The 20,000-nt window shown below is 46.3% G+C and overlaps 1 protein-coding gene across 1 annotated transcript in view; it reads left to right on the top strand.

Annotated features, from left to right (window-relative positions):
• evi5b (ecotropic viral integration site 5b) overlaps positions 1-20,000 on the top strand; it is a 116,354-nt gene that overhangs the window by 69,474 nt on the left and 26,880 nt on the right. The window contains exons 5-18 of the mRNA XM_063200919.1: positions 88-312; positions 2,146-2,220; positions 3,210-3,335; positions 4,867-5,010; positions 5,737-5,826; positions 6,367-6,464; positions 7,293-7,353; positions 7,550-7,603; positions 10,143-10,175; positions 10,998-11,132; positions 13,300-13,431; positions 14,725-14,865; positions 15,450-15,608; positions 18,072-18,218. Coding sequence (XP_063056989.1) covers positions 88-312; positions 2,146-2,220; positions 3,210-3,335; positions 4,867-5,010; positions 5,737-5,826; positions 6,367-6,464; positions 7,293-7,353; positions 7,550-7,603; positions 10,143-10,175; positions 10,998-11,132; positions 13,300-13,431; positions 14,725-14,865; positions 15,450-15,608; positions 18,072-18,218 — 1,620 coding nt within the window. The remainder of the gene's footprint in view (positions 1-87; positions 313-2,145; positions 2,221-3,209; positions 3,336-4,866; positions 5,011-5,736; positions 5,827-6,366; positions 6,465-7,292; positions 7,354-7,549; positions 7,604-10,142; positions 10,176-10,997; positions 11,133-13,299; positions 13,432-14,724; positions 14,866-15,449; positions 15,609-18,071; positions 18,219-20,000) is intronic.

Genomic DNA, 20,000 nt, shown 5'->3' with positions numbered 1-20,000 from the left:
GCCTGTCTGTCTGTCTGCCTGTGTGTAAGTCTGTCATGTCCCAACTCCCGCGCTAACTGTGCTGCGCGTGTGTGTGTCTCTCCACAGGACCTGGTGCGTAAGGGCGTGCCCCACCACTTCCGGGGCATCGTGTGGCAGCTGCTGTGTAACGCCCAGAACATGCCGATCAAGGACCAGTACTCAGAGCTGCTCAAGATGACCTCGCCCTGCGAGAAGCTCATCCGCAGAGACATCGCCCGCACGTACCCCGAGCACCAGTTCTTCAAGGAGAAGGACAGCTTGGGGCAGGAGGTGCTCTTCAACGTCATGAAGGTGAGACAGACAGGCGCAGAGGTGACCAGGGAGATCTTGAGGCAGGTCTATTAAAGGGCATTTAGGACTCTATGCATCATAGTGGGACAAATATCACTTGAAAGTAGAGGCTGGAGCACAGTGCGGCTTAGTTTTTTACATTTATTCTGTGCAAACACCCGGTAAAATAAATGTAAAAACTAAGCTGAAGTGTGCTCCATCCTCTACTTAAAAAAAAGGCCCATGCAAGGGGTCAGGAATGTGAAATTGCCAAGAATGAGAGAAATATGTGAATAACACCTGGAACTTCAAAAGAGATTAAGTATGTAGCAATAGGTGTGTTGTTTTCAATGTGGGGAAAGAAGGTTGTTGTCAGAACCTTTAATTACCTCCTGTGTTTACAACTCCCTCTGCTTACAATATTAACAAGCAGTGCTATTATTAGCACACCCGCCTGAATCCCAAATCACAAAGCATCTCAAAGAATCATGAATCAAGAAGGTATTAGCTGGGCTTTTAGGGCAAACTGGAGGCTTAACGCGCTAAGTTCTCAGAGGTGTTAAATCTCCTCACACTTGGCTCAGCAGAGCAGGAGCATGGCTGGCTCACCGTAGCTGCTGTTGCACTGACATTTGCTCCATCGTGAGCAGGCCTTGTATTGATTGTTGATGCGGTTGTGTGTGTCTGTCTGCTTTAACAGTAGCATTGTACGGCGCTACTTCCTTCTGCCCACTCAATACTCGCCAGCAAAAAAAAAATGTTTCTGTGTCATTTTGAGAAGAGACAGTAAAAGCATAGGCTTTCCTCTCTCTCCCACGCAAACAAACACCCTGCACTTTTGGCTTTACACCCTGCAAGTTTGGCTCAAACCCACACAACCCAACACTCTGAGTGAGACAGAGAGAGTGTAAGCCGCAAGAGCGTAGTAGAGGTTCACAGGTTTTGCTGTGTTTTTCCGATTTATGTGTAGTTGCTTGTTGGCTACTTGCCAATGCTGCACTATTCTGCGGCCTTCTCTTCTGTGGTAGGCGTACATCATGTCATTTTACCTTTCTAGTTTCTACCTCTCTTCTGGTTCCCCATTTTTCACTCTCTTATCTGCACCACAAGCACTCCAATTTGGCTCTGCCCCCTACCAGCAACAGCCTCTTTGCTCTCTCTGTAACCACAAGGCAAGCTAAAGCCAGGCCAAGTGTCTCGGGGTGCAACCGCTATTCCGACATGCCGCTATTCCGACACTTTTCATCCCCAGGGTTAGGGATAGGGATGTCGGAATAGCGGCATGTAGGAATAGCGGCGGACGGTGGAAAACGTGTCGGTATTCCGACAATAGACATTAACGTCGGAATAGCGCCACGTAACCAAGTGTCTCTGCTGCAGTGTTGGTGACATGGGGTGACATAAAGGGCTGAAGTGCTCCAGGGTAGCAGCTACGTGGCAGTGTCTCTTCTCCTAGCTAAACATGGGGAGGAGGAGAGAAAGAAGAGACTCACTGCTTTTATTTTCTTTCCTTCTATGGCTCTGTCTCCCTTTGTCTGACCACTCCCCACGTCTCTCTCTCTCCCTTTCTCTCCCTATTTCTATTTCTTATATCTATTACCTTCCCTTTCTGTCTACCGCTGACCCCCAATGTCTTCAGACAGAGGGTCATTTGAATAGTTTTGAGGGTCCATGAGAGTAAGGCTGGTGTGTACATGTAAGTGTAGTGTGTGTGTGTGTGTGTGTGTGTGTGTGTGTGCGTGTGTGCGTGCGTGCGTGCGTGCGTGCGTGCGTGCGTGCGTGCGTGCGTGCGTGCGTGCGTGCGAGATTCATATCTGGTTAGCTACTGACTCCTGATCATTTCCTGTTTTGCAGGCCTACTCTCTAGTGGACCGAGAGGTCGGTTACTGCCAGGGCAGCGCTTTCATCGTGGGTCTACTGCTCATGCAGGTAATATAGACACTCACACACACACACAAACACACCATGTGCACACAGTCTGACAGATTATGGGCACACACACACACACACTCACACTCACACACACACACACACACACACACACACACACACACACACACACACACACACACACACACACACACACACACACACACATCGTACATACTCCAGATATCAAAAACTCAGAAACACACGACAGGACATGGGCACATAGGACACAGTTGAGTTAAGTTGACGCTTTTTATCTCGCACCCAAAGACTTTAGTTTTTCCAAGAAGTTGAGCGCGTCCTCTGCCAACACATAGGACACACACACACACACACACACATCACGGCATACAAATATATCTGTCCTCAGCACACACACATTAGCACCCCAGTAAACAAAGAAGAAAGCAGTTCCCTTTGCCGGCTGATCCAACACTCAGCATCTGCTCAATAGCAACATGTGGAGCCTATTGGCGTGTGTGCGTGCGTGTATGTCTGGTAATACTGACTACGTACTGTAATTGAGATATCGTGTCGACTTGTCCCTTGGTATTGTTTGGCTCATTGATCAGTTTGTAAAATGAACATTTACCACCACATTATTCAAGCATCATTTATTTAATCTCTTGTCCCCTGTGGTTGATATTTAGATCGTCTGTGGAGGGGTCTTTCTATTTCGCATGATGTAACTGCAAAATTCCCCACACGCAGACTGCCTGTGTCTCTGTCACTGTGACAGACAGTGTGTTCCATTAAGTGCAGAGAGAGAGAATAGCCCATAGCTTTCGCTACTGCAATTGACATTTGTTTAATGGAGACACTTCCATGTGGGTTATGGTCCATTTACAACGCTACAGCAGATTGGTGACATGTGCTTTGATCAGGGTTGCTGAGTGTTCATGCATGCATGCTTGCCAGTGTGAGTGTTGAGGGTGTTTGCACAAGTTTATGCTGATTTACTAATTGTGCGTGTGCGTGTGTGTTCTCAGATGCCAGAGGAGGAGGCGTTCTGTGTGTTTGTGAAGCTGATGCAGGACTACAGGCTGAGGGAGCTCTTCAAGCCCAGCATGGCCGAGCTGGGACTCTGCATGTACCAGTTCGAGTGCATGATACAGGTGAGGACCGCCTACATCAGGGCAACCGTGGCCTAATGGTTAGGGAAATGGTCTTAAGATCAGAGGGTTGCAGATTCAAATCCCTCCCTTACCTCTACCTACACCTCCATCCATGACTGAAGTGCCGACCAAGACCCCTGTCCCCACATTGCTCCAGGGACTGTAACCAATACCCTGTAAATAACTAAGTCACTTTGGATAAAAGTGTCAGCTAAATGTAATGTAATGTAACTGTACTGGTGACATGTTGACCACGACGTATAGAGGGGCTTACCAAAGCCATTTGGACTGCATGATAGAGGTTAAATGGAGCAGGACTCCTTCATACCTCGGCAATACCGCCATTAAGAGCAAAGCATCTTCTTTTTATGTAATACAATAAAGCGAGAAAGGCATTTCCTTCCCCTTACCAAAGCCAGTTTTCTGAAGCCACTGCTCTCAAGGATCCATCTAAAAATCTGACCTGAGGCATAGTCAAAACTGGCTTAGCTGTGATGGGCATCCTGTTTTTTGTGGTGTCTCACAGCTGACACAGCTGGTTTTGTCAAGTTAACGATTCTATGCAAATGGGAGACATGAATATCTCCCATCACACGCCTGTCCTCTGTATAAAGATGGGTCACCAGTCTAGTCAGTGAAACCGAAACATGTCTGTTTCCTCCTCTTTTCCTTTGAGTTATTTTTTCACGTCCTGTTTTTTCTTTATCTAATGGTCTCTTGTCTTTCTGTCTTTTCTCAACTCTTTGAATAATGGTATTATGTCTCCTTCTGTATGCTGTGTTTTCCTTCATCACTGCTTGATTTTGTTGTTATTGCGTGTGTGTGTTTGTGTCGTAAGCGTGTGTCGCTTTGGAGAAAAGCGTCTGCCAAATGCAATGTAATGTAATATTTTTGATCAAGTGTTGTATGCTGTGATCATGTCCTCGATTGTAAGTCGCTTTGCATAAAAGCGTCTGCCAAATGTAATGTAATATTGTAATGTGTTCGTGTGCTTGTGTGTTTGCGTGTGTCCACGCATGCATGTTAGCTGATGATTTAAGTAGAGAGAGTAGAGAGACAGAGGTTCCATTGGCCCATTGTTTCCGGGTTCTGTTATTGCAAGGGGGAGGGGGGGGAATCCCCCTTTAGGCAGACCTAGGCAGACCTAAGGACTGTTCTATTCAATGCTAGGAGCATTATGACACGCCCCTTTAGGCAGACCGGAACCTGTCACGTTAGGTGCCCATAGAAACCTATTATGTTGGCATATCCCTATATACTTAAAGAATCTCTGATTTAAGTCTGTGTGTGTGCTGATGTGCATGCAGGGCCGCTTTTACCAATAGGCAAACTGCCCTCTGGAGGGGGCCCCACCACTCAGCCTCCCCATAGAAAATACTAGCAAAAATAAATGAAATTTAATTTAATTAAAAAGGGGCCCATGTCTATATTTCGCCCATGGCCCCCAAATGACTATAACCGCTGCTGTGTGCTGTGTGTGTGTGTGTGTATGTCCGTGCTGATAGCTGTGTGTATCCGTGTGTCCCCTCAGGAGCACCTGCCCGAGCTGCATCTGCATTTCCAGGCCCAGAGCTTCCACACCTCCATGTACGCCTCCTCCTGGTTCCTCACCATCTTCCTCACCTCCTTCCCCTTACCTGTGGCCACCAGAATATTCGACATCTTCATGTCCGAGGTAACACGCACGCACGCACGCACGCACGCACGCACGCACGCACGCACGCACGCACGCACGCACACACACACACACACACACACACACACACACATACACACACACACACACACCTTGTCCTAATTGTTCTGTTCTGCTCTGCTCTGCTCGTCACACACTCCTTCAAACGTGTTTCTCTCACACACATGCATACACACGGTCACATATATTCTCTGTATCTTTTTGATGGCAGGGTAATCTGTTTTAAATCCACTTACTCTGTGCTACAGTATCTTTGGCCTCAAACCCAAATGCTCATTTGCGTGTTTACAAGGGGGTTGGTGAAATACATAGCATATACAGTATACATTATTCCCTGTATGTCTTGCAATTTTATGACATCATTTTACAAGATTAAGCATCTCTGAACTCCCACTGGTGTCCTATTTGTGTATGCTGGGTTGGTTGATGTGTGTATCTATAGCTATGGCTGGATGCCTTGAGGACTGTTCTTCTTCTGCCATCAACTCTGTCTGCTCTCTGCTGTGTGGCTCAGTCAGATTATGAGCCACCACTGCCCTCTGGTGTTAATCTAGCGTTACTGCAAGTACCCGGACCTGCTCCCAGGCCCAGCCTCTGACACGTGTACTCTTTTGTGTTTGCCTGCGCGTGTGTTTCTGTGTGTGTCTCTGTGTGTGTCTGTGTCTGCGTGTGTGTCTGTGTCTGCGTATGTGTGTGCGTGTGTAGGGTCTGGAGATAGTTTTCCGTGTGGGTTTGGCAATCCTGCAGATGAACCAGACGGAGCTCATCCAGTTGGATATGGAGGGCATGTTACAGGTACAAGACACACACACACACACACACACACACACACACACACACACACACACACACACACACACACACACACACACACACACACACACACACACACACACACACACACACACACACACACACACACACACACACACACAGAGACTCTGTAGTGGATGGTAATTGCTGTGGTCTTGAAGCAAAATAATATGGTCATAGTAATGCTTATTTTTTATATTACATCAAGTAATTACAGATGTCTTTGATGTTGATGACTCGTGCTCCTAAGTCGGTAGATGGTTAGGTGACTCGTTACTGGACGGCTGTCCCAGTGGTCTGTATGGGATAAACATGGCTGAAATGGGCATATGCCAGATCCACATTGAGGGCTCTGTTGAACATTTAATTGTGGTCCATAGGGGGAGCATCAAGCCTAAAGTTGACTTAGTATTGCTTTAAGTTGTGCAGTGATATATTTCCATAGTAAACGTGTGTGTGTGTTTGCGTGTGTGCGTGTGCGTGTGCGTGTGTGTGTGTGTGTGTGCGCGCGTGCGTCCGTAGCACTTTCAAAAGGTCATTCCTGGTCAGCTGGAGAGCGGCCCTGATAAAGTCATCACGGCTGCTTACCAAGTCAAGTACAACGCCAAGAAAATGAAGAAGTGAGTTTCCCTCCTCTGTGTCCTTCACTCTCTCCTCCTCTCCCTCTCTTCCTATCACTCTCTCCTTTCATCTCTTCAATCTCTTTGTTTGTCCATTTTCCATTACTCTTTTAGTCTTTTTTCATCTCTCTTCATCCATCCATATTTCTTCAATCTTTCCCTCTCCTTTCTTCTCTGTCTTCAGCCCCCATGTCTCCCTTCACCTCACCTCACATTCCATCTCTCTCTCTCTCTCTCTCTCTCTCTCTCTCTCTCTCTCTCTCTCTCTCTCTCTCTCTCTCTCTCTCTCTCTCTCTCTCTCTCTCTCTCTCTCTCTCTCTCTCTCTCTCTCTCTCTCTCTCTCTCTCTCTCTGCCTTTGTTCATAGTGTGTGTCATTTAGCTGCTGTCTTGGCACTCAAGCTCTTAATTATGGCCCCTGCTGACAAGGAGGCAGAACAGGCAGAGAGAAGAGAATAGAAAAAGAGAGAAAAGAGAGGATAAGAAAACAACATGGAGTGAATGAGTGTGTCCACATGTAGTCATCCATTTTAGAGACACTTGAACAGAGTGTACAGCAGCAGCATTGATCACAGTCATTAGTGTTAGAGTGACGATCGATTGGCTTGCCTCAGCTCAGTTGAGTACAAGGCTCTAGTGTTGCTTGTGGGTCATTGGATACTTTGACATAGAAAGTGTTGAACCTTATGCTCCGTTATGCTGTGCCGTGTCCTGCGTTTCCCTCCCCTGCTATGATATTGTGTTATGTATATATACTGTAACTGCAGTATGTTGTGGGTGTGCTGTGTGTAGTGTGTGATGAACATGCTACTGTGCTACTGTGTCCCCAGGCTGGAGAAGGAGTACACTACCATTAAGACCAAGGAGATGGAGGAACAGGTGGAAATCAAGGTAGGACTGCACAACACATACACAAATACACACACTTGCGTACTCCATAAACTCCATCACAGCTGTATACCAGACCACGCAATTACCTGGACATCTTGTGACAAGGGAAACGGAAATCTATCTTTTGTGTTGGTATGTGTTTGTGTGCATTGGATCCCTTTTAATGAGTGTTTTTTCAATTGCTTGTCCACCACAGAGGCTACGGACAGAGAACCGTCTTCTAAAGCAGAGGATTGACACGCTAGAGAAGGTAGGTACACCCACAGAGAAGGAGGAGGGGACAAGTAACTGGACTCTAGACAGCCTTCACTCAGGTGGGGATAGTAGGTGGATAGGGGGAAGAAAAAGCCTCTACAAAAAACACAAAAAGTGGCAGCAAAAGAGGTAGAGGAGACCGAAAACCTCAATCATCCAGGTCATCCAACCGCAGAGTAGCTGAGCCCATCAAACGCTCCTCTTCAGCCTTCCTCCATCGTGCATTAGGGTTAGAGTTAGAACAGTCCCTTAAAAAGCTTTATTAACACTTAAGCAACATACTTCAATTATCTAATTAAAGAACATGACATGTTTTTGTAAATGAGTAAGAACCAACCTACAGAGTGGGAATCTGCTCCTGCTGGATGAGTTTGCTGTTTGTTTGCCTGCCGGCCACCTCTATATTCAGTGGCTTCATCTTTTTGGTCTTTGGAGAACAAACTTCCAAGACTGCTGCAGCTGTGATGTGTCTGTTGTGTTAACATAGTATTTCTCACTCATTTACAAATATTTGTAAATGTTTTGTTGATTTATTAGTTCATTATTTACAAAGTTTCTAAAGCTTTTTAGCGACTGTTATTACCGACAGTGTTACCGGAGGGTTTGATTGAATCAAATCAGGGTTCATCCATTGACCGACTCAACAATCCACTGCATGGCAACACACTGCACTGCACTGCATTCGATCTGCTACACCCACTCTCCACTCTATACACAAACACTTACACCACCCCTGCTCATCACTTTCACATCCGACTTAATTGGCACAAGCTCTGAATGTGTAACAATGCAGAATGCTTTGGGTATTAAGCCACTCGTGTGTGGGTGTGCGTGTGCATGCGTGTGCGTGTGCGTGTGCGTGTGTGTGTGTGTGTGTGCGTGCGCGCGAGTGTGCGTGTGCGCGCGAGTGTGCGTGTGCGAGTAAAGAACGTATCGGTTTCCAGAGTATTGATGAAATTGTGGCAACATTCCAAAATCAATGGTGCTTAAATGGTTATGAGTTTGAGAGACAGGTCAGCTAAAGAGTATGCATGTGTTTTTGATGCTGATGCTTCAAAGATGGAAGTGTTGTCTTTATATCATTGGCACAGAAATGATGGTTAGTTAAGCGAGGCTGTTTGCAAATGGAAGATCGTATCTGCTCACTTGTCAGCTGACAGTATGTACACAATAGCTTCTCAAATTCTTCACTTTCTGTCAGTAGTTCATTGGGTATGTGAGTGGTATATATTCAGTGTGAGTTCAGAGTGTTGTCCAGTGTCAACTGAGACTGCTTGTATGCGTTGAGCTTGAACTGATTGTGTGATTCCTATGAGGAAGTTGCTGCCGTAATCATGTGATCACTGCGCTGCATGCCATTGGCCGACCTCCTGCTGCATACTCATCCTCACCATTACTGACATGCATGAGCACTGCCTGCTGGTAACACTTTGAGAGCGACGTGCATTGCTTGGTAACAATGACATGAGTCTTTCCCTGGTAACCCTTTCTGACAGGGACAATCGTTGCCCTGGTAACATTTGACTCCAGCTTTCACTCGCATGATTTATTCCCATAATGCATCAGCTCCAAACTGGAAGTGGGGGCCTCAGGTTTCTGTTCTCACAGCTGTCATGTGCATGGCCCTAACACATCATCAGCATCACCATGGCATGTTCCACTGGCAGCTTCACACATCACCACCGTCACCAACATCACCGCCGCTACACCCTGCCAATCATCCCGACGTGTTAACCATTCGCGCTCTAACCAAACTGCATGAGGAGACCTGCCACACAGCCTAACCCCCATGGAGCCTAACCACTCTGGAGAGTGACATGTTGCCCAGCGACCAGCATGGCCACCAAAACAGCCTCTCGAGGTGTCACCAAAACAGCCTCTAGCCTTGTGATTCCATGCCTCCTAAAACACAGCAAACTCACAATTCCAGTCGACTGACCTCTCAGTCCTCTTCTCCTTACTAACACCACTCGTTTCCTCGTTCACTTGTTTGTCCAGCACACAACTGTCACACCTCTTTTTTGGATGTTTGACTTTTTTACTGAGTCACTGCTGCACCTTCCTTCTCTCTCACATGCACACACACACAACCACACACACACACACACACACACGCACACGCACACGCACGCACACACACACACAACCACACACACACACACGCACACACGCACACACACACACACACATCCTCACTCTGCTGTGTTGTCCGAGGTCACTGTCTTCAGAAGATGTTCCCTTATCTACTCCTCCCCAGCTTGACCGTTTGAAATTTCCGTTTTCTTCATAAGATGGTGCTTAGATTTCTGCCTTAAAAGGTCAATCAGACAGACAGTCAATCAGACATGGCGCTGAACAAGAGGGGAGTAGATGGAGGAACATACTGCAGTTGTTTGTGTCAAATAAATTGAAATCTGTTGTTGTTTGTTGTCTTGGTGTGTATCTTTTTTTCTCCTGTTTTAAGTGTGTACACTTTCTCTTTCTCTCCTGCTGTCTCGTGTGGATTTCTCTTTTCTCTTCTTTTTTGTTTTTAGGAAAGCGCCGCACTGGCAGATAGATTGATCCAGGTATATAAACCTCTGCTTTTTCAGTTCACTTCACTCTCTCAAACCTGTCGTCTTCTCTCATCTAACCTTCTCCTGTCTTCCATGTTGTCTCCCTATTCAATATTATCTGTTTCTGTGTTTGCTTGCCACAAATCTGCATGCCCACAGTCACTGCATAACCGAATGAATAAATATCACAGAGGATGTACTTCCTGACTTTGCCAAACTTGAGTTGTCATGTGACCTTCATGCATGATGTGGTCACGAGGTCAGGGGTTAAAGGTCACCAGATTTTGGGCACAAGGACACCAGCTCACCCTGCCAAAGTCTTAATTAACTGCATGCCCCAAAATTTTGGATGCATGAAATCTTACCTGGCTGGCCAGAGGGAGAATACCCCCTTTTTTCTGCCCGGAGGCAAGAAAAGGCTTTATAAAGCAAGCAAGAAACCAGTGGCCTGTTTCCCCACTTCACTTGTACTACAGAAGTCTTTGCTTGTCTTTTGTAAAAGAAAATGTTTGTTTTTTGAACATATTTCAACCTCGTCCATCGCCCACATCTCATCCTATCATTACTACCCAAAACTCCACTGTCTACATACAACCCCACTCACGTGCACACACGCACGCGCACACACATGCACACATGCTCAAACACACTCTCCTCCCCACACACACACTCACGTCCACACGTCTGACGTCTCTCCTCTCCCACTCCTCGGCTGGCCATCTCCTCCCTCCATCCGTCCATGCATCGCTCCTCCTCTCCTCCTTCTCCCCTCCACCTCCACCACCACCACCACCTCCTCCTCCTCCTCCTCCACATCTCCTCCGTGGGCCGCAGGGCCAGGTGACTCGAGCGCAGGAGGCGGAGGAGAACTACCTGGTGAAGAGGGAGCTGGCCACGGTCAAGCAGCAGAGTGAGGAGGCCAGCGCTCAGCTGGAGCAGGCACGCAACCTCATCCAGCAGCTGCAAGGGGTAAGATCCAGCACCCGCAACAGCAGCACTATCGCATAGTGCCACCTGCAGGCCTGGTGGACATATTGCACACAGAGCGCACATCTGGAGATGTTGGAAATGCCAAAGGTGTAAAAGAATGGGTATTAGCCCTTTTCACTGTGCAGTCAGACAAGTTCCGTTTTGAAAGGAAGCAAGATTAACGACTACCTGGTTTAAAGCAAAAAAATATGGTGTCTGTGTTTATGTGTATGCCACCCTTGCAACTTATTCCTTCTTCAAATGCATTGAAATGTTCAGGGTTCAAAGCTATCTGACGTCACATGAAAAGGTCCCATTAACTCTGGAGCCAGTTATTTTGGATTACTTTGACTCCATTTTATGTTTGGCTTTGGCATTTTATGTTTGGCTTTGTCCCTGGACGAAACAGGAAAAAGAATCCAACACTCTCACACTTGTGTCTGTGGAAAGACGCTTGTACTTGATCTGTGCATGCTTTCAGTACAAACAGAGGAAGGCATCAGTAGTTCCATAGCACACTCAATATGCAACAAGAGTGGGGGTTGTCCCAGAACTTTGTTTGGGGATTGATTTGTCATGTTATTTAGGTTGATCTGAACACTGTGGATATCAAAGCTTCTGTTGGCCTCCTAACTACAGTTAATATGCAAGAGAATGACTTGCGGTTTAGGAGAAGTTTCTCAACTTCTATGTTGCTGTTGAAAGGTTTTATTCTCATGAGGCATGTTTAGGCAGCTTTTGGACTGCAGATTTATGTTGTTTAGTGAGGTCAGTAGAAATTGTCTGTGGAATATTTTTAAGGACATTTTTTAAAATGTTCTATCATGACCATGACCAAACGTGTGTTGCTCAGCAACTGATGTTCTCTCGGTGTGACCATTGCTGCATAACTCCATGATCAGAGTTCTTGTTTTTTTCCGCCAAGTCATACACCTCACATCCACCATTTCCTTCTCAGCAGCCAACTTCCGAAACCCCTACAGCCTATTACACGACTGACTTCCCAGCCTTGCAAATCTAAAGGTCCGCTATCACATATTCATCCATCCGGAAAATGGACCGGAAACCTCCTTTGTCTTGTGACTGAATCATTTGCAAAGTGCACTGCGTGCATATTAGCATTACTCGTGTTATACTGTAGCTGCAATATATTTGAATTGAAGGTGTGCTTTTTTTTTAAAGGCATTCTACTCAGTGTTTGCATAAAGTAGTTACTGATGGGCAATATAAATGGGCGATATAAAAACACAGCAGTGTGGCACGGCAGGTGCTGTCTTGTTACCGTGCATTCAGGCATTTGTTCCAGCTGGTTCCATTGCAAATGGACATTTGTCCTGCCTTGTTGTCATCATGCATATGGAGATCTGTCCCATTGTCATGCCATACATGCAGACGTTTGTTCCATCTTGTTGCCATGCATACGGCCCTCATGAATATGTGATGAGCTGTAGTGATGAGAGCCCGCGGGCGTCACATCATGGCATTGGGGCGGAATAAATGCGCTCTTTAAGTATTGATATGCTGTGGCTGTGAGGATCGTTCACAGCGTAATGTGTTGGTTGTCAGCGAGTGGAGAGGGTGTTTAAGCAGCTGTTTAACATAATGGAACACGTCGTCTGACTCGTGTTGGGAGATGGACCCTCCATTACACACGTGGAAAAACACACACACACACACTCACTGTGTACACACACACACACTCCTGTGCAAGATGATGATGTGCAGTGGGGCTGCGTTATCCAGTGTTTACTATGCAGTGTGCAGTACATGAACTATGAATGCAGGAGACTGAGGAGAGATAATGCTGCTATAGAGAGAGAAAGTGTATGTGTGCATGCGCGAGTGCGTGCGCGCATCTCTTTGCCTGTGTGTGTGTGTGTGTGTGTTAGTTTGAGTGCATGTGTTTGAACAGACTGCTCTATTGAGAATTGTGTTTGTATGGGAAACGGCGATGAAGGAAGTGTGATTCTGTGCTTCACTATAAAATGTGTGAAATGTCTTCCTTTCTCTCATTCCCTTCCACGTCTCTCTCTGCCCCCTCTCTCTTTCTTTCTCTTTCTCTCTCTCTCTCTCTCCCCCTCTCTCTCTCTCTCTCTCTCTCTCTCTCTCTCTCTCCCCCCCTCTCTCTCTCTCTCTCTCTCTCTCTCTCTCTCTCTCTCTCCATCAGAAGGGGGGTTGTCGCTACTCTGAGGACACCATCCTGCAGCTGGAGAGGGAGTTGGTGCAGGCGCGGCTGAAGGAGGCCGAGTCTCAGTGCGCCCTAAAGGAGATGCAGGACAAGATCCTCGACATAGAGAAGGTGAGAACACACACACACACACACACACACACACACACACACACACACACACACACACACACACACACACACAGAAGGTGGGACCCCCTAAACACAAGCACCTTTTTTCACAAGCATGCTCTCCTCTCCCCAAAACACACACAAACATGCTGTCTCTTTTCCCCGAACACATTCTCAAACTTGCACCCATATTCCCCAATTATGTGTCTTCTTTCTCCAAACAATGTACTTTTGTGTATTACAATGCACAGCACTCCTACACAAAATACTTCCCCTTTCACAGCATATTTAGTGATCACTCTGTTGCCATAATGTACCAATACCAATGATGGCTACATGCAGATTGGCACGATTATGACAGTGGTGTGTACGATGTGTGGTGTTGCAATCTTATGCATCTGTACTTTCTGTGGAGTGTCATTGCACATGAACCGTAGCTCTAATGGGTTGATTGCTTGCATCAAGTCCTGCTGCATGTACTGTAGTTCAATGGTTCTCAACTGGAACAGTCTTGGAACCCACCATTTTCGAATCTCATTCGGTCGCGACCCAATATTTTTTAGCGACACTCGAATGACTGGTTGCACGCTACTATCTCGCATAAACATTCTGACATTTATCTATGACGCCAGATGGCACAAGTTCAATCGCTTATCAAAATAAAAGTTGTAAATTGTTGCAGGAGAAGTTGGATGTTTTTTTTGTGGGGTTTTTTAGCGAATCAATGAATTACGTTTTTTTTTTTTTACACCATGGCTCTGCGACCCACCCATGACCCCTCCGCGACCCACTTTTGGGTCGCGACCCACCAGTTGAGAAACACTGCTGTAGTTAGTGGTGGCAGAGCCTCTGGTTTAGCGGGTGCCATAAACACCACTCCACACCAGTCACTTGCACTTTCATTTCAACCACAACGTGATAGAGCCCTTAAATCACTGCTATCCAATCACAAACAAGCCAAGCCACGACACTACTGGCATGAAAGCGCGTGTGTGCATGTGTGCGTAGGTGGACGTGCATTTGCATGTGTGCATGTGAATGCATTTAGTGGACAGGACATCTGGGGGCGGGAGTGCATATGAAGCCTATGAGTGTGTGTGCATTTGTGTTTCCATTCTGCGCACATGCATAAGACCTGGCACAAGCCCCAACTGACGTGTGTGTGTGTGTGTGTGTGTGTGTGTGTGTGTGTGTGTGTGTGTGTGTGTGTGTGTGTGTGTGTGTGTGTGTGTGTGTGTGTGTGTGTGTGTGTGTGCGTGTGCGCGTGCATGCATGCGTGCGTGCGTGTTTCAGAGGAACACCTCGTTGCCGGAGGAGAATAACGTGGTCCAGCTGCAGGAGGAGCTGATTGCTGTGAAGCTGCGGGAGGCCGAGGCCATCCAGGGAGTCAAGGAGCTCCGGCACCAAGTCAGGGGCCTGGAGGAACACTGGCAGGTTAGTATTGCACACACACACACACACACTCTCACTCTCTCTCTCTCTCTCTCTCTCTCTCTCGCTCGCTCGCTCGCTCGCTCGCTCGCTCGCTCGCTCGCTCGCTCGCTCGCTCACTCACTCACTCACTCACTCACTCACTCACTCACTCACTCACTCACTCACTCACTCACTCACTCACTCACTCACTCACTCACTCACTCACTCACTCACTCACTCACTCACTCACTCACTCACTCACTCACTCACTCACTCACTCACTCACTCACTCACTCACTCACTCACTCACTCACTCACTCACTCACTCACTCACTCACTCACTCACTCACTCACTCACTCACACACTCACACACTCACACACTCACACACTCACACACTCACACACTCACACACTCACACACTCACACACTCACACACTCACACACACACTCACACTCACACTCACACTCACACACAGCAAAATGTATCCTGGTCATATGCTTCCATTTTCACCGATGCACAAAATATGTCATTAAAAAACATACTTGAGAAGTGAAAGTAAAGTGAGGTAGCATTTAAACACTGTGTTTGTGTGTGTACTACAGAGGCACCTGGCGCGGACGGCGGGCCGGTGGAAGGACAGCCCCCGCAAGAACACGGTGAGCGAGCTGCAGGACGAGCTGATGAGCGTACGACTACGAGAAGCCGAAGCACAGGCCGAACTCAGGGAGACACGGCAGAGGATGCTGGAGCTGGAGACACAGGTACATACATACACAAACACACACACACACACACACACACACACACACACAAACACACACACACACACACACACACACACACACACCAGTCTCTCAGACAACAGGCATCCCACTTCCTGATTCTGAATTGTTCTTATTTCGAATGATGAGGGATGACTTCACAGGTGTTGTTACGCTAATGTGATCGCAAACTGGCAATGTGTGACAGCCGTGGACAGTACAACACAACACATATTCAGTCTCTGTCACAGCTGCTACACACTGTACACAAGTGGGAATTGCTTCAGCTTGACTTGACAACCTTATTCAGGACAACAGCTACAAACAAAACAACATCAAAAGCAGAAGCACTGTTTGAGGGGCTGGAGAGGCTCACCATTTTTTTTGACAGTGGCTGGTTCAGTTTCTATCTTGTCTAGTCTGGGAAGAAGTATTCACACAACATGGTATATATGCTGTCTGTAGCCCAATGGCGACTATGCAATGCCACAACATTGATTATTTTAAATTAGAATCCCATCCCGTACTAGGCCCTCAACGACCTTGCACCAACATACCTGACCAATATCCACCATCACTAAGCAAGAACAGTGTATTATTATTGTTTATTATTATTATTATTATTGTTATTATTATTATTAATAAAATAACAACAAATTTGCCCAAATTTAGACCCTAACACTCTAACCCTAACCCTAATCTGGCTGCAACTGCTTGAGCGGTTTCCACCAAGCCAACAGGATGGCTCAGCTCAGTCTGCCTAATCTCCTTCATCAATGTGAACTGCAGACACATGTCCAGCGTTTCTTCTTACAGCGCCACACACACTCAGAATAGATACGTCACATGCATGCAATTGATACATCTTAAGCTGAATTGAGAACATTTTCCACTGCTAGATTATGTTTGTGGAGTAACATGCACCTCAGCATCAATGAATCAGTGTTTCCAGCACCTTAACTTTTCAATTTCTTTTACTTCCTACAGCAGTGTGTAATCACATGTATGGGTTTTATTCATCTGGCTCAAATTGTTCCCAAAGCCCAGTCCCTCTCTACTGCTGTTGGTTTGGTGCAGCAGTATCAGTATTGCGTGAACAAACAGTGTACTAAAATACATTGACACTAGAAGATACTAAAAATATCTCTGCTCTCTCAGCATGTCTAAAAGTCTGAAACCATCATTGCACCAAGTAAACAAATAATGTCCCGAAACTTTTAGTCCAGAACCATATGTTAACAAATTTGTCTGCTGATACTTGCAGTCCAAAAATGTGTTGTCTCATGGTGATCAGCCTTAACAACACACTGAAACTTCTTGCTTTCTGAAGTTTTTTTGCAAAAACATTGACGCGTACATGCACGTACATGCACTTAGATTTTCAGAATATCACAGTGCTGTAGGCTTGCGTAGGTCTTGCACTGGTCTTGCACAAAGTCACACTGAACAAATGCTGAGCTGAATGAAACGCCAACTCATTGAGCCTGAAGTGTCCTCTTCCCCTTCTGCTGCTCACCTTCACTTGGCATGCAGGGCCACGGCCAGTAGAGGGAAGCAGAGATCTGAGAGCATCAACGGCTTTGTACACTATTGCATCTAGGAGCTGATACACGCGCGCACACACAAACCTCATTCTTGACAATACTCCAATGACATGGTGCAGAGTTAACCATTTAATTTAGTCATAGACAGAAAATGGGTCTGATTCCCTTTAATCGTGGTTTTGTATTTAATCATACCAACCTGTACATACAGTATAGGCTAAAAATGTGGACACACTTTCTCATCCAGTGCCTTCTCTTTATTTTCCTGCTTTTTTACAGTGCATTGTAGATTTTTGGGGGGGGCATCAAAATTTTGCACAAACATAGAATTACGTGCTTAATGAAAAATATCAGTTAATTTACTTGACTGGGTGTTTTTACGTGAAAATAGACAAGAAATAAGCTTGTTGAAACCTGGGGACCATCAGTTATGCCGTATTGACGCCAGGCGTGGATAGACAACTGATGTCTCTGTTGGAAAACTGCTAGAATTTATCTTTTTTATTAAGCAGCACAGAACTCCAGATTTTGATGCCCTCCGAAAATCTACAATGTACTGTAAATAGCCAGGAAAATAAACAGAAGGCTTTGAATGAGGAAGTGTGTCCAAATCACAAGTCAGACTATTGGTTTGAAATCCATCTACTGTATCTACCCGTGTGATTATTATCCTCTTGTCTGTAAATGACTAAATGTTGACGGCCTCTGGTGATATCGTAACCAAACAGTGAAAATTTCTATATAAAAACATAAGTCGATTCTGACTTGCTGGCTTTTTGGTGTGGCAGTTAATCGTATATTCATACAACCCTAGTGACTGCAGTCTAGCACAATGAGTCAACTCTTTCTGATGCTGAACATTTCTCGGTGAGTTTCAGTCGCACCATGTTTCTGTGTGTTTGCGTTTCCATGGGAACAGAACCAGATCCATAGCAACCAGCTGCGGCGGGCGGAGCAGGAGTCTCGGGCGCAGGAGGTGCGTGTGGAGGGTCTGACGGGCCAGAACAAGGAGCTGCACGGACAGCTGCAGGACGTCAAGCGCAAGCTGGCCGAGAGAGAGTGCAAGGTAGCTGCACACACACCTACACTCAGACGTGCGTGCGTGCTCACACACACACACACACACACACACACACCCCCATAGGCACACTCACACACACACACTCAGACACGCACACACCAGGGGTGGAGCTTGATTTTTTTTCCCCACCAGTCACTGTGGCAGGTAGATTTTAAAATCTACCAGTCACTAGCTATTTTCACCAGTGAAAGTGACTGGTGGGTTGAACAATTTACCAGTAGGCCCTGAAATGTACCCGTCCTTGGTGGATGGACGGGTGTTTATTTCCAATCCTGGCACACACACACCGCCACAAGCTGGAGATAGAGAACATTGACAGAGAAACGCTCAGCTACACATACACAACAGCAACACCACAGTCAACCGTCCAACACTGTCGCAAGCTTAAATAGAGTCCAATGTGAAGGAGAGAGTGTGAGTATCTACAGGTACAGTACACACTCAAAAACAACAGTGAACTGCAAATCACCTCAGCAAACTGTAAGCACACACTGGTTCCATTTCAAACTGGCTCCTCCCATCCTCTCCTTTTGCTTGTGGCCTCGCGATGCAAGGCAAGACCGCATTGATGATTGAAGTTTATTCAAAAGCAAAAGCAAAATTCAATGGCCTTTTTTTCATTTGTAACCGAGATGTTAAATGGGGATAGGTTGCTCTGCCTAGGATGACAGCTGGGAAACGTAATTGCACGGAAGCAGGACGACACCGAGGCAGGATGGCACAAGTACACAGAATGGACACAAGCTGATTGAGATGCCACCTTCATTACGCCTGATTGGTCTGTCCTGGCAAAGCTGATTGGTCGGTCCCATCATCTCTAACCTTTAACCTCAAGCTGATTGGTCCATGGTGTGTCAGTTCCAGCTTCTGCCAAAGCTGTGCAACACACTGGGGCGGACAGACGGGCACACGGATTTCCTCAGAAGCGCAGATTGCTGTAATGTTCAAATTCTCCAGTACAGCAGGGGGGAGGAAGCTAAGTCTTAGCCAAACACTCAGTTCACTGGAAGGCTGGTGGGACAGACATTTTGTGAAAGTTTTGTTGCAACAGTGAGGTATAAACCACAGAGGAAACTGTTGAAGGAGTGGGCAGTTGTGATAGTTGTAGTAACATACGATCACATCGTCATAAATAGGCTTTGTGACTGCAGGGCAGATAGGGTGAGGGTGAGGGTGGGCAACCTAAGAACACTTTAATGAGTAATTAGGCATTGACGTTAAATAATGGATTCTGAGTAGCCCTGACAAAAAATACATCTGTATTGTGTTGACACAATACTTGTGGTAGAGTTTGACATTAATGTGTTGTGCTGTACTGAAAATAGTGTATCTAAAATAAACAGTGTCATAATAAGAGATTTTCACAGCCAGGTTCTCCTTGCTATTTCTAAGATGATGTGCGGAGGTTTTTTCACTGTTCACTTGACAGTCGGGCCTATCACTTTTTTCACTGTGAGGCCCTCTGCATCTCTGTGTAGTGCCAGGCCTAGTGTTCCTGCTCTGAGTTCCCTTGTGTAATGATAGCGTTCAGCAAGACTGTTCTAGTCTGTTCCAAACTACGCACTGTGCACTGTGTACTGAGATTGAGTGCACTGTCTGCCCTCAGAGAGAAGGGAAAAGTTGAGGGTGAAGGTGCAAATTACGTTCTGTCTGATACAGTTAACGGAAATGACGGTTGCTGTGTGTCATCAGTTTACCAACTGCCCAAATGCAATTCATCACGGAAACCGCTGTTTGTTATGTTGACTTTTTTTGTGTGTTAATACT

This window comes from Engraulis encrasicolus, chromosome 6 (genome assembly GCF_034702125.1).
Source record: "Engraulis encrasicolus isolate BLACKSEA-1 chromosome 6, IST_EnEncr_1.0, whole genome shotgun sequence".
Lineage (NCBI taxonomy): Eukaryota > Metazoa > Chordata > Actinopteri > Clupeiformes > Engraulidae > Engraulis > Engraulis encrasicolus.
This window is presented reverse-complemented; position numbering and strand designations above follow the sequence as displayed.